General features: G+C 35.2%; 2 protein-coding genes across 3 annotated transcripts; both read right to left on the reverse strand.

Moving 5' to 3' along the window:
• Positions 1-3,231: 3,231 nt before the first annotated feature.
• Positions 3,232-7,246, reverse strand: LOC107762625 (protein IQ-DOMAIN 3-like). 2 transcript variants are annotated; one of them, XM_075225939.1, is made up of 6 exons: positions 7,142-7,246; positions 6,814-6,886; positions 6,468-6,722; positions 5,695-5,913; positions 5,287-5,409; positions 3,232-4,358 (listed from the first exon to the last, which is right to left on the reverse strand). In XM_075225939.1, the coding sequence occupies exons 2-6, from the start codon at positions 6,883-6,885 to the stop codon at positions 3,744-3,746; spliced, it is 1,284 nt and encodes a 427-aa protein (XP_075082040.1). In that variant the 5' UTR covers position 6,886; positions 7,142-7,246; the 3' UTR covers positions 3,232-3,743. The 2 variants fall into 2 exon arrangements, with proteins under 2 accessions (XP_075082040.1, XP_016436478.1); XM_016580992.2 differs by lacking the exon at positions 7,142-7,246 and having other exon boundaries at positions 6,814-7,092.
• Positions 7,247-8,349: 1,103 nt separating this feature from the next.
• Positions 8,350-13,451, reverse strand: LOC107762626 (protein PHR1-LIKE 1-like). The gene is made up of 7 exons (XM_016580993.2): positions 12,117-13,451; positions 11,184-11,367; positions 10,998-11,074; positions 10,870-10,909; positions 10,485-10,542; positions 10,195-10,264; positions 8,350-8,795 (listed from the first exon to the last, which is right to left on the reverse strand). The coding sequence occupies exons 1-7, from the start codon at positions 12,750-12,752 to the stop codon at positions 8,436-8,438; spliced, it is 1,425 nt and encodes a 474-aa protein (XP_016436479.1). The 5' UTR covers positions 12,753-13,451; the 3' UTR covers positions 8,350-8,435.
• Between the last annotated feature and the right edge of the window lie 1,102 nt (positions 13,452-14,553).

A 14,553-nucleotide genomic window follows, 5' to 3' on the forward strand; every position in this document is an offset into this window, starting at 1 on the left:
TACAATATATACTACAAGATAATATACAAGAGAATATATATACATAACATACAATATATACTACAAGACAATATATAAGAGAATATATATACATAACATACAATATATACTACAAGACAATATACAAGAGAATATATATACATAACATACAATATATACTACAACAACATATATAAGAGGATATATATATACATAACATACAATATATACTACAAGAAAATATACAAGAGAATATATATACATAACATACAATATATACTACAAGACAATATATAAGAGAATATATATACATAACATACAATATATACTACAAGACAATATACAAGAGAATATATATACATAACATACAATATATACTACAACAACATATATAAGAGGATATATATATACATAACATACAATATATACTACAAGAAAATATACAAGAGAATATATATACATAACATACAATACTACAAGACAATATATAAGAGAATATATATACATAACATACAATATATACTACAAGATAATATACAAGAGAATATATATACATAACATACAATATATACTACAAGACAATATATAAGAGAATATATATACATAACATACAATATATACTACAACAACATATATATTGAAGAGCCTGGATTCTTCATGGTGTAAGATGGTATCAGAGCCTAGGAACTTTCATGGTACATATGTATACATAACATACAATATATACTACAAGACAATATATAAGAGAATATATATACATAACATACAATATATACTACAAGACAATATATAAGAGAATATATATACATAACATACAATATATACTACAAGACAATATACAAGAGAATATATATACATAACATACAATATATACTACAACAACATATATAAGAGGATATATATATACATAACATACAATATATACTACAAGAAAATATACAAGAGAATATATATACATAACATACAATATATACTACAAGACAATATATAAGAGAATATATATACATAACATACAATATATACTACAAGACAATATACAAGAGAATATATATACATAACATACAATATATACTACAACAACATATATAAGAGGATATATATATATATATATATATATACATAACATACTACAAGACAATATACAAGAGAATATATATACATAAGATACAATACATATACTACAAGAAAATATATAAGAGAATATATATACATAACATACAATATATACTACAAGAAAATATATAAGAGAATATATATACATAACATACAATATATACTACAAGAAAATATATAAGAGAAATATATATACATAACATACAATATATACTACAAGACAATATACAAGAGAATATATATACATAACATACAATATATACTACAAGAAAATATACAATGAAATATATATACATAACATTCTATACTAGTATACTATATATATATATGCTTCATGTTGTACTTTGTTATATATATTAATATGCTTCATGTTGTACTTTGTTATTAATTTATTATGCATGACAATTTAGTGTTTTACTATTGTTTTGTTATTTTTCTTTTTCGTCAAGCACTTTAATAATTAGATTTCTACATATATACTACATATATATTTTTAATATAGCCATGATACTACAATAAATTGCCTTACAAAAAAAAAAAAAAACCCCCGCTAGGCCCGCGAAGCCCACGAGCCCGGCCCGTTTAGCCCAGGACCACATGAGCTTAGGCCCGTGACGTGCCGGTTCCACCAGGTGAGCCCACGAAGCCCGGGACCGCCAGAGCCCAGGCCCATGAAGCCTAGGCCCACAAAGACCGGCCCGTTTGGCCCACGAAGGCCCGGCCCAGAATACAGTGTTAGTCTATCATGTTAATTGATTCACTTTCCGTTTTAAAAACAGTGTAATCTCATATTTCACGCCGTGAATACAGTCGAATACAATAATCTGTCCAGCTGTAATCTCATGTTTCACTCCATGAATACAATTGAATACACTCGAATACAACAACTGATTTGCTGGACTTCCTTGATTCATGCCTATTTTTGCTACTTTATTCATAAATACAATAGCTTAAATACATCAAATACATCTTATAACCACAGAAAAAGTATCTATAATCCGTAATATAGCAAATGGTATCTATAGATGGCTAATTACTACTAAAAAATAGTGCTTTACAAAAATTTCCCTACTTATTAATCTCAATACACTATCCATTAGATATTAACTCACATTTTAATACTTACTAATTAGCAAGTCAAGGTCATCATAGTTTCTATTTGGACATAGTTTTACTATAACACACTTATTATTTCTTAGGGCCTTACTAAGGCTTCAATTGCATTTATTTGGATGATTGTGAAATTATTTGGGAAATTTGACATAGAATACTTTATTTGAATGTTCATTTTTGTAAGAAGAATAAGATGCTCAACTTATAGGCTCAAAATTGAAAATCTAAAATATTCAACAAATTAATTCGAAATCGAAAATTCAAATAAAATTTTCATATCCAATTCGAACTGAACAACCACTCCTACTTATGATTTCAAGAAATTTTATTTATCCTCAAGGTATCGAATTTTATATAAAAATTAATATATGAAGACACATATATATGAACTGGAAATAAATTGACATTAGCAACCCAATTTTAACAAGTTATGTGAAACTGAAAGCAAGTGACTACACGAATATCGCAATGGTAGTTACAAATTTTTACAAGTTTCAAACTTTAACAACTTAATCAAGTGTCCGCCTGTTAGAGGTGATTCTTATATGATAAGTTTTTGTAGACAATACAGTAGAGTTCTGGGTAGAAATTCTCTTATTCAATTTGATTCATATATTCCAGGAAAACTTTTCTTTTTTCTGGAAAACAGAACCGCTTGGTTACCAAGTAAATGGCTAATACAGCCCCATGACTTGCATTGTGCAATTTGTGATGAGAGCAAACTTCCTGCTTTGAATAGTTACTGAGTGAGAGTAAACATACAGTTTCTTCTTGGCCCGGTACACAAAGCATCTCGCGTTCACGTAGGGTCCGGGGAAGGATTGTATCCAAGGAATGTTATATAAATAGTCTACCCTAATGATGCAAGCATTAGTGGTTGCTTCCACGGTTCGAACCCGTGACTATAGTAAATTAAACACACAGTAGGCAACAGAACTCAACACTAATGATAAACCAAAAGGCTTCATAAATTAAGATCAAGTTTCAATTACAGAGTGACAATAACAATTACAAATAGAAACCTCATATACTGCTAAAACAATAATCCAATCTAAACTTTTGATAATGCACACTAGAGAAACAGGAATAAATACAAAAGTCAGCCCGGTGCACTAAACTCCCGCTATGCACGGGGTCCAGAGAAGGGCCGGACCACTAGGGTCTATTGTACGCAACCTTACCCTGCATTTCTGCAAGAGGCTGTTTCCACGGCTCGAACTCGTGATCTCCTGGTCACATGACAACAACTTTACTAGTTACGCCAAGGCTCCCTTCAGAAACAAGAATAAATAGAATAAAATAAAAAGATAATAGCATCACTTTGGAGCCAATGAAAAATGCTCATTATCACTAGAAAACAATCATTGGATGCAGCAATGCATAATGTTAGAAGCAATGCAAATGGCATTTAACAATTTCTCTAGTTGAAACTCGCCCTTGTTCAATTCCACCGAGAAAGTTTTTGAAGAAGAAAAGCCAAAGTATTAGGCCTTCTTCTCTTTGTAACTTGCTATCAAAAAATACTTCCTTTCACACCTCTAACTTTGTGGATCAGAATGCCTCCTTGGACCACGAGGAGATGTCGAAAAAGACAATCGTTTCTTTGCAGAATTACATGTTCCCTTCTCTGGTGTTCCATTCTTCTTGAAATCCAATGAACTTGGTAAATGCAACTTGGTCGTCTTTGCTGATTCTTTTGCTGCCATGTAACTAGGAACATGTGGGAATCTCGCGAGGCTTTCGTGTTCTCTAATTGACGATATGCTATGCCTCCTTCCACGATCCGACTGACCATTGGCAATGCTTCTTGAGTCTCCATCCACATTACTACTTCTCCTTGGGTTTGCTAGCCTTATTCTCACTGGCGTTGACCGAGGTGTTGATGGTGATTGGCTTTGTTTATGAGCGGTTGGAGAAGGCACATTGTCAAGGTGAAAATCACGACGAGAGTGATCAAATTCACCAACAGAAGTGGCATGGTTGGTTGGGAGCTTTGCAGTGTGTTGAATACTGTTAAGTTCTTTGTCAAATGCACTTTTGTCTTCCCATAGGCGTGAAACCATCCGTCGCTCCAAACAACTCCAGCCCCACTGGGGATTTTTCGAGTCCGTGAATGTCTGATTTGTAGCTTTTGAAGGATGCCTCTGTGTTTTCTGGTGTAAAAGTCTTGGATAATTAACATCATGTAACAAGAAATAAGTTTTGCCATAAAGTAACTTCATTAAGCCACCGAATGAAAATGCAGTTGCCTAATACTCTCTCTATCTCAATTTATGTACCGGTGTTTGACTAGGTACGGAATTTGAAACTCACTGATCTAAAACAAGCCATAGAATTTTGTGTGGCTGTAAATAATCTCATTAAGGGTAAAGCGAGAATTTTAAAGTCGAATAGTTTCTAAAAAAGAAAGTATGACATTCTTTTTGGGACAGGCTAAAAAGGAAAGTAAGATACATAAATTGAGATAGATGGAGTAGATGTTTATCATATGGCCAAATGAAATGCAAGAAACACACCCACCTCCCTCCACCATAGAACATCAAAAAAACATAGAGGAAAAAAGGAAGGGAAACCATAATTGTCCCCGAAGCGGAACCCACATATAAATTAGTGTATACATATGCACTTAGATAGATACAGAAGGCGCAATCGGGGCACTAAGATCATGGGGTGAAGGCACACGATCATTACACGACGGTTAAAGTGCGGAGCTATACTCTAAAGACAGACTCACTAGATTCACTGTCATTGCCTAGAATCCCTTGAAAGTAAACAATGAATTTTGTTTACTAACATTGGAGAAGATCTTTAATAGCCATAGTACAATTAAAGATTGAGGAAGGTAAATGTCCTAAAGTTTTGTTACCTTTACAAATAAGTCCTACTAAAGGGATCTATATCAAAGCCACCCAAAGTCAAAAAACCAATCTTTGCGCGTGTTAAAGTGTCCTATATTGGTTGAGGAATAGGTCGTTGTCTCTTTATATGGTCTTGAGCAATCTTTATGATTAAAAAAAATAGATGGTAATACTTTGTTCATGTAAGATGAACCCTGAGTTAAACACGGTGTGAAAGCACTACCTGATGTGTGTATGCATAAGCCAAAGCCCTTTCCCTTCTCAAGGCAGCCTCCTGCTTGCTTTGGAGGTTTGCTTCAACTTGTTCCCTTGACTGTGTGCTGTCATTCCAAATATCCCCAAATTTCTACAAAATGTAAAATTGAGCCAAAGCCAAAAGGAAGAGGAAACTATGATAGCAGGTACTTAAACTATCCAAATAGAAGCAAATAATCAGAAATAAGTGGAATGACCAAAGCAGCTTTCAAAGTTTGAGGCAGAGAATATTAAAACAAGTTGTCACAGTAATAGCAGATTATTTTGAAACAAGACACAGAAATAAAGGATATATATAACTAGAAACAAATTAAACATCGATATGTCTTAACATAGAAATGCAATCTATTCAATTAGTGTTCAAAGGTATACTCACGGATGCTATCAACTTCTCCTGCTCCTTCTCGTTCTTCTGTTGGAAGAGAGCCATCTTGTCCTCTAACATTCTAATTCTTCTGGTATGAATCTCAGATTGAACACGAGCTACTGTATGCATGTACCTTAAAGCAGAAGTGGCTTGCCGTTTGACAGATTGCCCTTCAACCATTTTCTTCAACCTCACTAGTCCTCTCAAAGCCCTGAATCCCCTCCTAGCCTGTACAAAACGAGGAACGTATAACGTAGTCATCTCATGTAAGCTATTTTAAATGTTCACACTATTCCGACACTGTGACTAATTTCAACAAACTTGTAGAGTTGTTGTAGGATTTCCATTTAGAGAATAGTGAAGACTATATAGTGAGCAGCTCCAGCATTTTCAAACTCTAAAGCTAATCAACGTGTAAGCAAATCTTTCAACCCTCCTGGTATTCTATAAAGAAGAAAACAAAAATCATATAATTGAAAAGAGAAGAGTATTCAGATCGGTAACACAATCATGCAGTTTTAGCCTGTCAACTGATGCATCTGAATAATCTGTAAGTGGAACCAAAAATGTGTCCAAATATGTAGGCAGAATAGATCAAGACCTCCCTGAACTTGACGACTTTTATTCAGTACACACCTAAACTTTATATTGGCCTAATTACCCCCTTAAGTTGGCAATTTAATAGCCTTGACTCCCCTTGGATGTTGATGTGGCAAAGAGCGTGAATACACTCTCTATTCTGCTTTATTAGCTTAAATTACATTACTTGATAGGTACCTTACCATATATCCACGAAAAGCTGTTTCTATCATGATAGCTGCAAACTCTTCCTTCGATTCACCTAATTCACGTGCTGTAACAGCAGTAGCAAGCGCACCAGCGTAGGAATGCTCATTTTGCTCATTCTCGGCTTCCGCGAATCTCATCTGCTCTATAGGAGGAGCGGCTGCAGGATCCGCTGTTGTGGTATGTGCACCGGAAGAATCCAAGTCCGCGTTCTTCTGCTTCTGGAACCATTTTCTAGATTTTTGGTTTTGCTGGTGGAAAAGAAATTTGCACGGTATGTAAAGTAATCCAAAAATAACATACCAAAAGCAGAAATAAGTAGGAATTCAAATCATTCACTACCTTCTCTTTCTTCTTGTTCTTAGTACAAAGAACCTTTTTTACTGCAGAAAAACAGCTTCCCTTTTTCCCCATTCTTTATCCATGCATAAAGAGACGAAGCAAAAAAAAAAACAATCAGTCAATTATGTATTAATCACAAATTATTTTTTGAAAAAGAACATGATCATTCATTGGAAAAATGTCTACTTCACATTAACCATGCATTACAAGGACATCAGAAAAGCAATAAGCCAAAAGCATCAAGAAAACACAAAGCCAAAGAGGAAAGAAAAAATTGATTGATTTATTCCAAATATACTCCACTTAATAACTCAATCCTAACAAATACCTCTGCAAAGTTTGTCTCTTTTCTCTTGACAAAATAATCTGCCTACAACAATAAAGCTGTGTCTGTTAGAATATGATTGTGATGAAAGCTTCAAACATTTGGAAGTAGTGGACTTGTGATAGACAAAACGAAAAAGAGTGGAAGACAAGAATAACAGACATGGGGGGTATTTTGGTATTTTTAGTCTGCCGGCTTTGGAGTTAGTTACACTGCAGATAACTGACTTTCTGTCTTTCGCTTATGTATACATGGTACCCACTATCTGAAATTGTACCTCTTGACACAAGAATTCTTATGCGTCTGACATTGTCTTTTGTAGAATTGGAGTTCATTATCCTTACATTACATTATTGTACGTTATTTACGTCATACCTTTTGAGATGCGATCTTTTTTCGAACCTTATGTAAACTCGGGATGCCGTATGCACCGGGCTGCTATGCACTAATATTAAAGTACTTCATCTAATTTTCCATTTGGAAAAGTGCCTTCAATTTATAAATCAAAAGTATTAAACTCTACTAATTTGGAAGTACAATGAAGTGATGTGACACATTTACATAACTTGGTCTACTCTCTTTTTTTCCAAACTAAGTGATGTGACATACTTGCACACTTACGCGAAGGCTCCCCTTCACATAACTGATAAAGTTGTTATTATATAGGTTCGAGCCGTGGAAACAACATCTGCCAGAAATATAAGGTAAGACTACGTACAATAGACCCTTGTAATCCGGCTCTTCCCGGATCTCATGCATAGCGAAAGCTTAGTGCACTGGGTTACCCTTTTTTATTATTTAAAGAAGTTCCTTTCTATATAAATCTGTTTTCCAAAAATTAATGCCTTTTAATAAGTGAATATTAAAATGATAATTCCAATAAATTGTTTTTAAGTAGATAACAACTAGTACTTATTAGCTAATCAAAGTGCAAACAAGTGACAGACGAGAAGAATGGAACCATAGGCTCCTATGGCTTCCTCAGTCACAGCTTCACTTAGCTTATTGCTAGACAAGAATGCAAATCGACTCCTTACACGCAGAATGTTGATCACCACGTTCATTGAAACAGGTTGACAAGCTACTTTCTTGTTCTAGGACCGGAAGATCCTCTATCTATTAGCATACTCGTAGACCTACGAGATGATGGTTCGAGCAATGCTGGGATCAGGTAAGAACATAGTTGGTTCTTTGGTTGAAAGATTTAGGTATTTTTAAACCAGAAGCTTTTATCAAATGAACAGCATTTGCAAAGACAATTCACATTTCAGCACATATTACAAATGAGTCTGAAGTTTCATGAAGCTGATGTTTCCTCAGTTTTTGCTCGTTTCGATGGAGGTGAACACAAGTCTCTAACATCTGAGCCGTGATCTTCACAAGTTTCCCTTTCCAGTGAGTTCCCTTCCTTGTTTTTGCCATGTGTAAACTCCCCTGCGGAACTTGAAGCATTGTTCGAACTAAGAGGATCCTGCTCTAGTGCTTCTGATTTATCGTTGGGAGGCAAATGCTTCGTCTTGGTGGATGGTGAAGGATGTTCATCTGTTTTTAGTGATGATGATATCTTTAGATCTTTCCCCATGCCTTTTGTCTTCTCAAACATCATTTCGAGGTATTTACCCTGTTCTTCAATCCGCAACTGCAACTTTCTTTGGATCTGCAGAAAGGGATATGTTCTAATTATACAGATACTTCATAGAATTTTTTTTTAATAACCAAACTTGATCAGAAATATAAGTTATGGAACAAGTATAACTAGAGGTGATTAAGGACTCTAATCAATCCGAAGGAGGTGATCTATTTTCTTCTGATAAACTAGGACCTGTTTACACTAGATTAAATTGCATAATCGAGAGTTCAGTAAGGCAGCACGGCCATAAGGTTGCAGCCCGGTGCACTAAGCTCTTGCTATGTGCGGGGTCCGGGGAAGGGCCGGACCACAAGGGTCTATTGTACGCAGTCTTACCCTACATCACGGCCGTAGGGTTGCATGGAATTTTATTCAAGAAATGACTATGGTTCGACACCCCTTTGTGCTCTCTAAAACCTTCTCATAATTGAAAAGGACGCTTGAATTTGCCTAAGCCTTGGGTGGGTATAGTTACCCGGTATTTTGTGATGATGAGAAGTAGCAAGTACCCGGCAGAATAGTCGATGCGCATGTCAGCTAGCAAGAGCACCACCCTTGTAAGGAAAATTGAAAGGAAGCTAGAAAGGTTCATTTGATCTGTACTCTCTACACACCAATCCACAAGGCTCCCTAAAATGCACAAAAGATAATAAAGGAACCATCTCAAAATTGATAGAGAAGCATTCCTTTCAATTTTGCACTACTAGCCACTGCGATGGTTAGTATCTAAGATTTGACGTTTCGTGAAAATTACATGTCAACTTAGGGGATGATATCAAGTAGTTTCACCAAGTAAAGCTTCTAACAAGTAACTACCAGCCACAGATGTAATATGGATATCTGGTCAGCTGCTATTATCAGTATGCCATGGATAATTGATCAGCTAAAAAAGGTATGGAATAGAGTTAATGACCATGTATCTTTAATTTGATGGAGTTGGAACTCGCCAAGTCTGAGTATAATATTTATAATAAATAACGAACTTCCACTAGTATCTGACATTATATAAATTACGCCGTACTTCTAACAGCAGGATACTATCTGAGGGGATTGTTTAATGTGGTATGTTCTCCCTCACTCCTCAAAGGATTTACACTAGAACATTATCATAACTTACAATTTCAAATACATCGATCTGTTGCTAAAATAGTCATAAACTTGAATTTGCATCTATACACCTGTGTGTGCGAGTTTTTCTGAAAGAAAATTTAGTCTGCGAGAAAGTTGTAGGGAGCCAAAACTGTAATAAAGAGAAGCTCTAAAGTCTCAGCAAAATTAGTATACTCGTTGATTCTCTTTCCCCTCCTCATGGATAATGTAATTATATTCTCAATTATCCAGAAACTTTAACTTATGATTTGGCAAATGACATTAGGTGCAAGAATAGACAGATGAGTAATGCTGGAGCCTTTGATCATTTACATACCTCAAGTTGTTCATGAAGCTGCTTTTGGACTTCCATCTGCATTCTTAGTGCCTCTGTTATCCCCATAGTCCTATAACCAAAATCCAGATAGAGTTTTAACAATTGGCGACCAGAATTAAATTAGAATTTAACTGCTATCAGAATAACTCCCTGTGCTACAGTTTTTGCTCCTTTTATTGGATGCTTCCTAATGGAAAGACATGGACGACGTTTTGCTTATGTGACAGATATCCGAGAAGTTTGATGGCTGCATAACTATAGATACGCATAGTGCGAGGGCAAAGACTTACGCTTTCAGGTCCAAAGATGGCATCTCTGTCACACTGGTGGGCTTCTTTTCCGGTGTTCCTGCAATGAGCAGATTACAATCCATTTTCAATTTTTTCATCTCTCAGAAACTATGACAATATCCATCAGAACAACAGCAAAGTTAACTTAGTTTCTCCAAATTTTATTCACAATCAGGCATTGTCTTGACATGTTCAAGAGAAACTAGAGAGGCAGGAAACACAAGCGTGAGAGATCTAACTACGAGATGTATTTTACAGAAAGACATGAGCCAATAGCTGAAGTAGGAAATGAATTTCAGTGCTCAAACAAATACATGAATGTTACACGACACGAGCACGTCGATGGATGTAAAAGTTTATCAAGAAATCAGAGAGTAATTTCTACCTTCCGATGGTTCTGGTTTGTATCTGGCAGTTCTATATTTCTGAAATTCAAAACGAAATACATATTGTAAATAAATTATCACCCCTCACATGCAGTACAAAAGAGGTTAATGAGGAGGATTACTATACCTGCAAGTGGCTTTTGACATGATAGATGGTTAGGCCTTCAACATTCATGAGCTTCAAGACACCCTTTGGTGTAGCTTCTGTAAAATCAAGTCATTTATCAGATATAATAATGTTAACCTGAACTCTTACTTTTGTTAACCACTAACAAAAAGAAGAAAGAAACTTAGAAACAAAGAGGTCACGCACTTTCGCTACCGCCAAGCTTACTGACAGCTTCTACAAAGACTTCATGAAGCTCAGGTGTCCAACGCATACGAGATTTCGTCAACGCTGTGGAAGATGACGGGCTACCAACTGGGAAACTTTGCTCGCAAGGTGCAATAGGAGTAGGTTGGGGCCGACAAGCAAGGACTTCAGATGCTCCAAGCAGCTACGAAAATTAGAAATCAAAGTCAAATAAAAGCAGAAAGGAAACAAGGACATACATAATATCATGCTAATAATAAGAGTTAATTGGAAATAAAGGACTAAACCTATGAATGGTTTCTAAACTAGTCCCACTAATAGAGTGGCCAAAGGGAACACTACCGAGACAGCTCAAAGAAGTGAAATACACATCTTTTTCACTCTGAAAGTCGTAAGTGTATATATACTCAATCTAACTTAAATTTAAATCTGTTTGTGTAACAACGATTATGAATTTTATTTCATGTACATAGAGCACAAAGAGAGGAATAGGCAGAATGACACCCCAATGTACAAGAATATGCATCCGAAAGGTTAAGCTTGGGAACCTAACCCCTTTTGCTTTTGGCAATGTTACCTTGCTAAAAGCGGGTGTCAACAAGCATCTCCTACACAGCTCGACATAACAGAGGAACAAAGTAATGAAATGGAACAGAAAGCACAAAGAAAGGGGAGTAAGGACAGGTTATGACAAAAAATGTTAAGATGGAACAAGAACTGAACTAAATCTACATTGACTGCTGTTATTCCAAGAATAAGCTGAATTAGCGTTTCCCGAGAATAAGTCCAACATCTGAAAGCATGTAACATAATATTATTAAAAAAAGATGCAATAATTTTCCGCAAAGGAACATACATTGAAGACCATAACCTCTAGTCAGCATAAAAGCACGTCAGATATGGAACATTAGCACTAAAGGTTAGAGAACAAACCTTAGGTTCTGAATCTGGAGGATTGACATCAACAAGAATATTGCTCCAGCTCGAATGCAAAACATCATCATCATTAATTAGCTGATCAGCCCACTCCTGCCAATCAGATCTCTTAGCATGGTCATCAGATGCCATGACAACTGGAAGGTTTTCCACTCGGCCATTCTGAACAGGAACATTCGTAGGAAAATTGGTGAAGTCATGATATGCATCTTTGCCCCAGGAATTACTGCTGTTCCCAATAGGGTAATTATCCAATGATGTCGAATGCATACATAAGAGTGAAGATTGGCAGGTCGCTGCAGAAGCTTCACTTGAAATAAATGCATAGTTATGTTGCCTATTTTCTTGAGAAGAGGTAGGAGAAAAGTGAAAATCTTTCTGTGGTCCAGAAGAGGAAGATAATAGATGCCCTACTGTTCCACTCCTAGATGCTGATGGGATTGCCTGTGAGGAAATGAGGTTTGCGGTTCGCTCCTTTTCTGTGAACACATACAGAGAATCTGGCAATTTCAGATACTTCTCTTCCAATGACGGCAAAATGGATAAAGATGTTGACATAGCTCCAGAGACACCCATGTTGCTGTGTTGTGCTTCACTAGATCTTTGAATACATAATGTACGGCGCATGTCCATTTTTTTCCATAAATTGAATTAAAAACTTTAAGATTAACAAAACGGTTTCAACCCATAGTCAAAAAACGAATTCTAAAATGACAGTTCTCAACCTTGAACACCGTATATCTGTGGCCAGAAAAGACAAAGCTTATATCAGTGAAATTGGAGTATGACTGAAACTGATGAAAAATTATAAAAATCACATGCTTATTAATTAAAGAATTTCACACGCTTTACTCCATTGGTCCCAATCAATTTAACATAAATTAACTTCTACGGACAAACTTTGATACCATGAACACTTATTTTCTTTAAAATTTAAGATCTTCATAACTCAAGGGCGTGTTTATTTTAGACACAAAATGATGAACTCATGTTAAGAAAAGTAACTAGTGCGTCAACAAGAACTACAAATCTCAATTCCAAACTAGTCGAGATCAGCTATATGAATCCTCAATATCAATTCCACTCGAGTTGGACCCTTTTTTTCGTGTTACTACTCTACATTGTTTACTGATATACAAATCCTAAACAAGCAAGTTAACTAGTAACCTAGCCAAAAATTAAAAAAGAAAAAAAAAAGAACTATATCACTAATACCACCTTTCAATAATCAATCAATACCACCCACCTCCATCAACAAAACCAGAAAAGGAAAAAAATAATAATGGCCTTTTCACTTCAAAGAATACTGCAAAATGAAGTTGCTCCACCCCACCCTCTACAACCCCCCCCCCCCCTCCCCAAAAAAAAACCCAAATTACCGATCATAAGTTCTATCGCCTAAAGATATCAACTTGGTTACTAAAAACCAAAAGAAATAAACAGAAAAAAGGAGACAAAGAATCAACTTGAGGCTCCCCAAGAAACATATGATCAAACAAAATCCAAACTTCAAAGGCCACCAAAAGAAGTCGCAAACTTTTTTTCTGAAAATCATCAACAACCCAGTTCGATTAAGGCAAATTTAAATCATACCAGCGCAACAGAAAAAAAAACAACAAAATAGACTCTATAAGCAAAATTCTTTTTTAATTTTCCTCGCCATATTTCTCACCTCCTCCAACTCGCACCTTGTACCCATCCCCTCCACCCCCCTCCCACACCTATCCCACCCCACCCTCCCCCAACCCCACCCCCAACACACCTGCCCATCTCCTCCACCCTGCTAAATTATACTATAACTTTTATTAAAAAAATTCACTCACCTAACCAAGCACTAAAACAAATTTTTCGGAAAAAAAAATTTCACTCATCAACCAAATACAAAAAAAAAATGATAAAACAAAAACCAAATACACCCTTAATCTAATACTAAAAGTTGTTTTTATACATTAAAAAATTATTTTTAACGTGATACAACATCAACAATGTCTCAATCTCTAGCAATTTGGGAGCATCATAATAGTTTCTTTTTTAACCAAATACATAAAGGAAAGTTTTGCCAAATTTTTAAAAAATAATAGAAATTGCACCACAAAGAAATATTTTTTCTTTCATTGTGCTTTATTTTACATTAAGTTTGCATAGTTCCAAGAGATTATTATCTCAAATAATTATGAAAACAAACTATTTCACAAAAATTGTGATTTAACTTTCATTTCATTTTCTTATATCTCTTTATTGATCATGAATTCATGCTATGAATTAGACTCATATTTATTTCAATATTTGAAATACATTTACAAAAGAGAATTTAGGAAATATTTATTGATTTTAATATAAGTATATTGTCACACCTCCTTTTTGCGCGCCTACCCCGAAGGATAAATGCGTGAGAGAGTTTTTTCAATTTAAGTGACAATATTCGAAATGAGAT

The sequence above is a fragment of the Nicotiana tabacum genome, chromosome 11 (assembly GCF_000715075.1).
Source record: "Nicotiana tabacum cultivar K326 chromosome 11, ASM71507v2, whole genome shotgun sequence".
Classification (NCBI taxonomy): Eukaryota; Viridiplantae; Streptophyta; class Magnoliopsida; order Solanales; family Solanaceae; genus Nicotiana; species Nicotiana tabacum.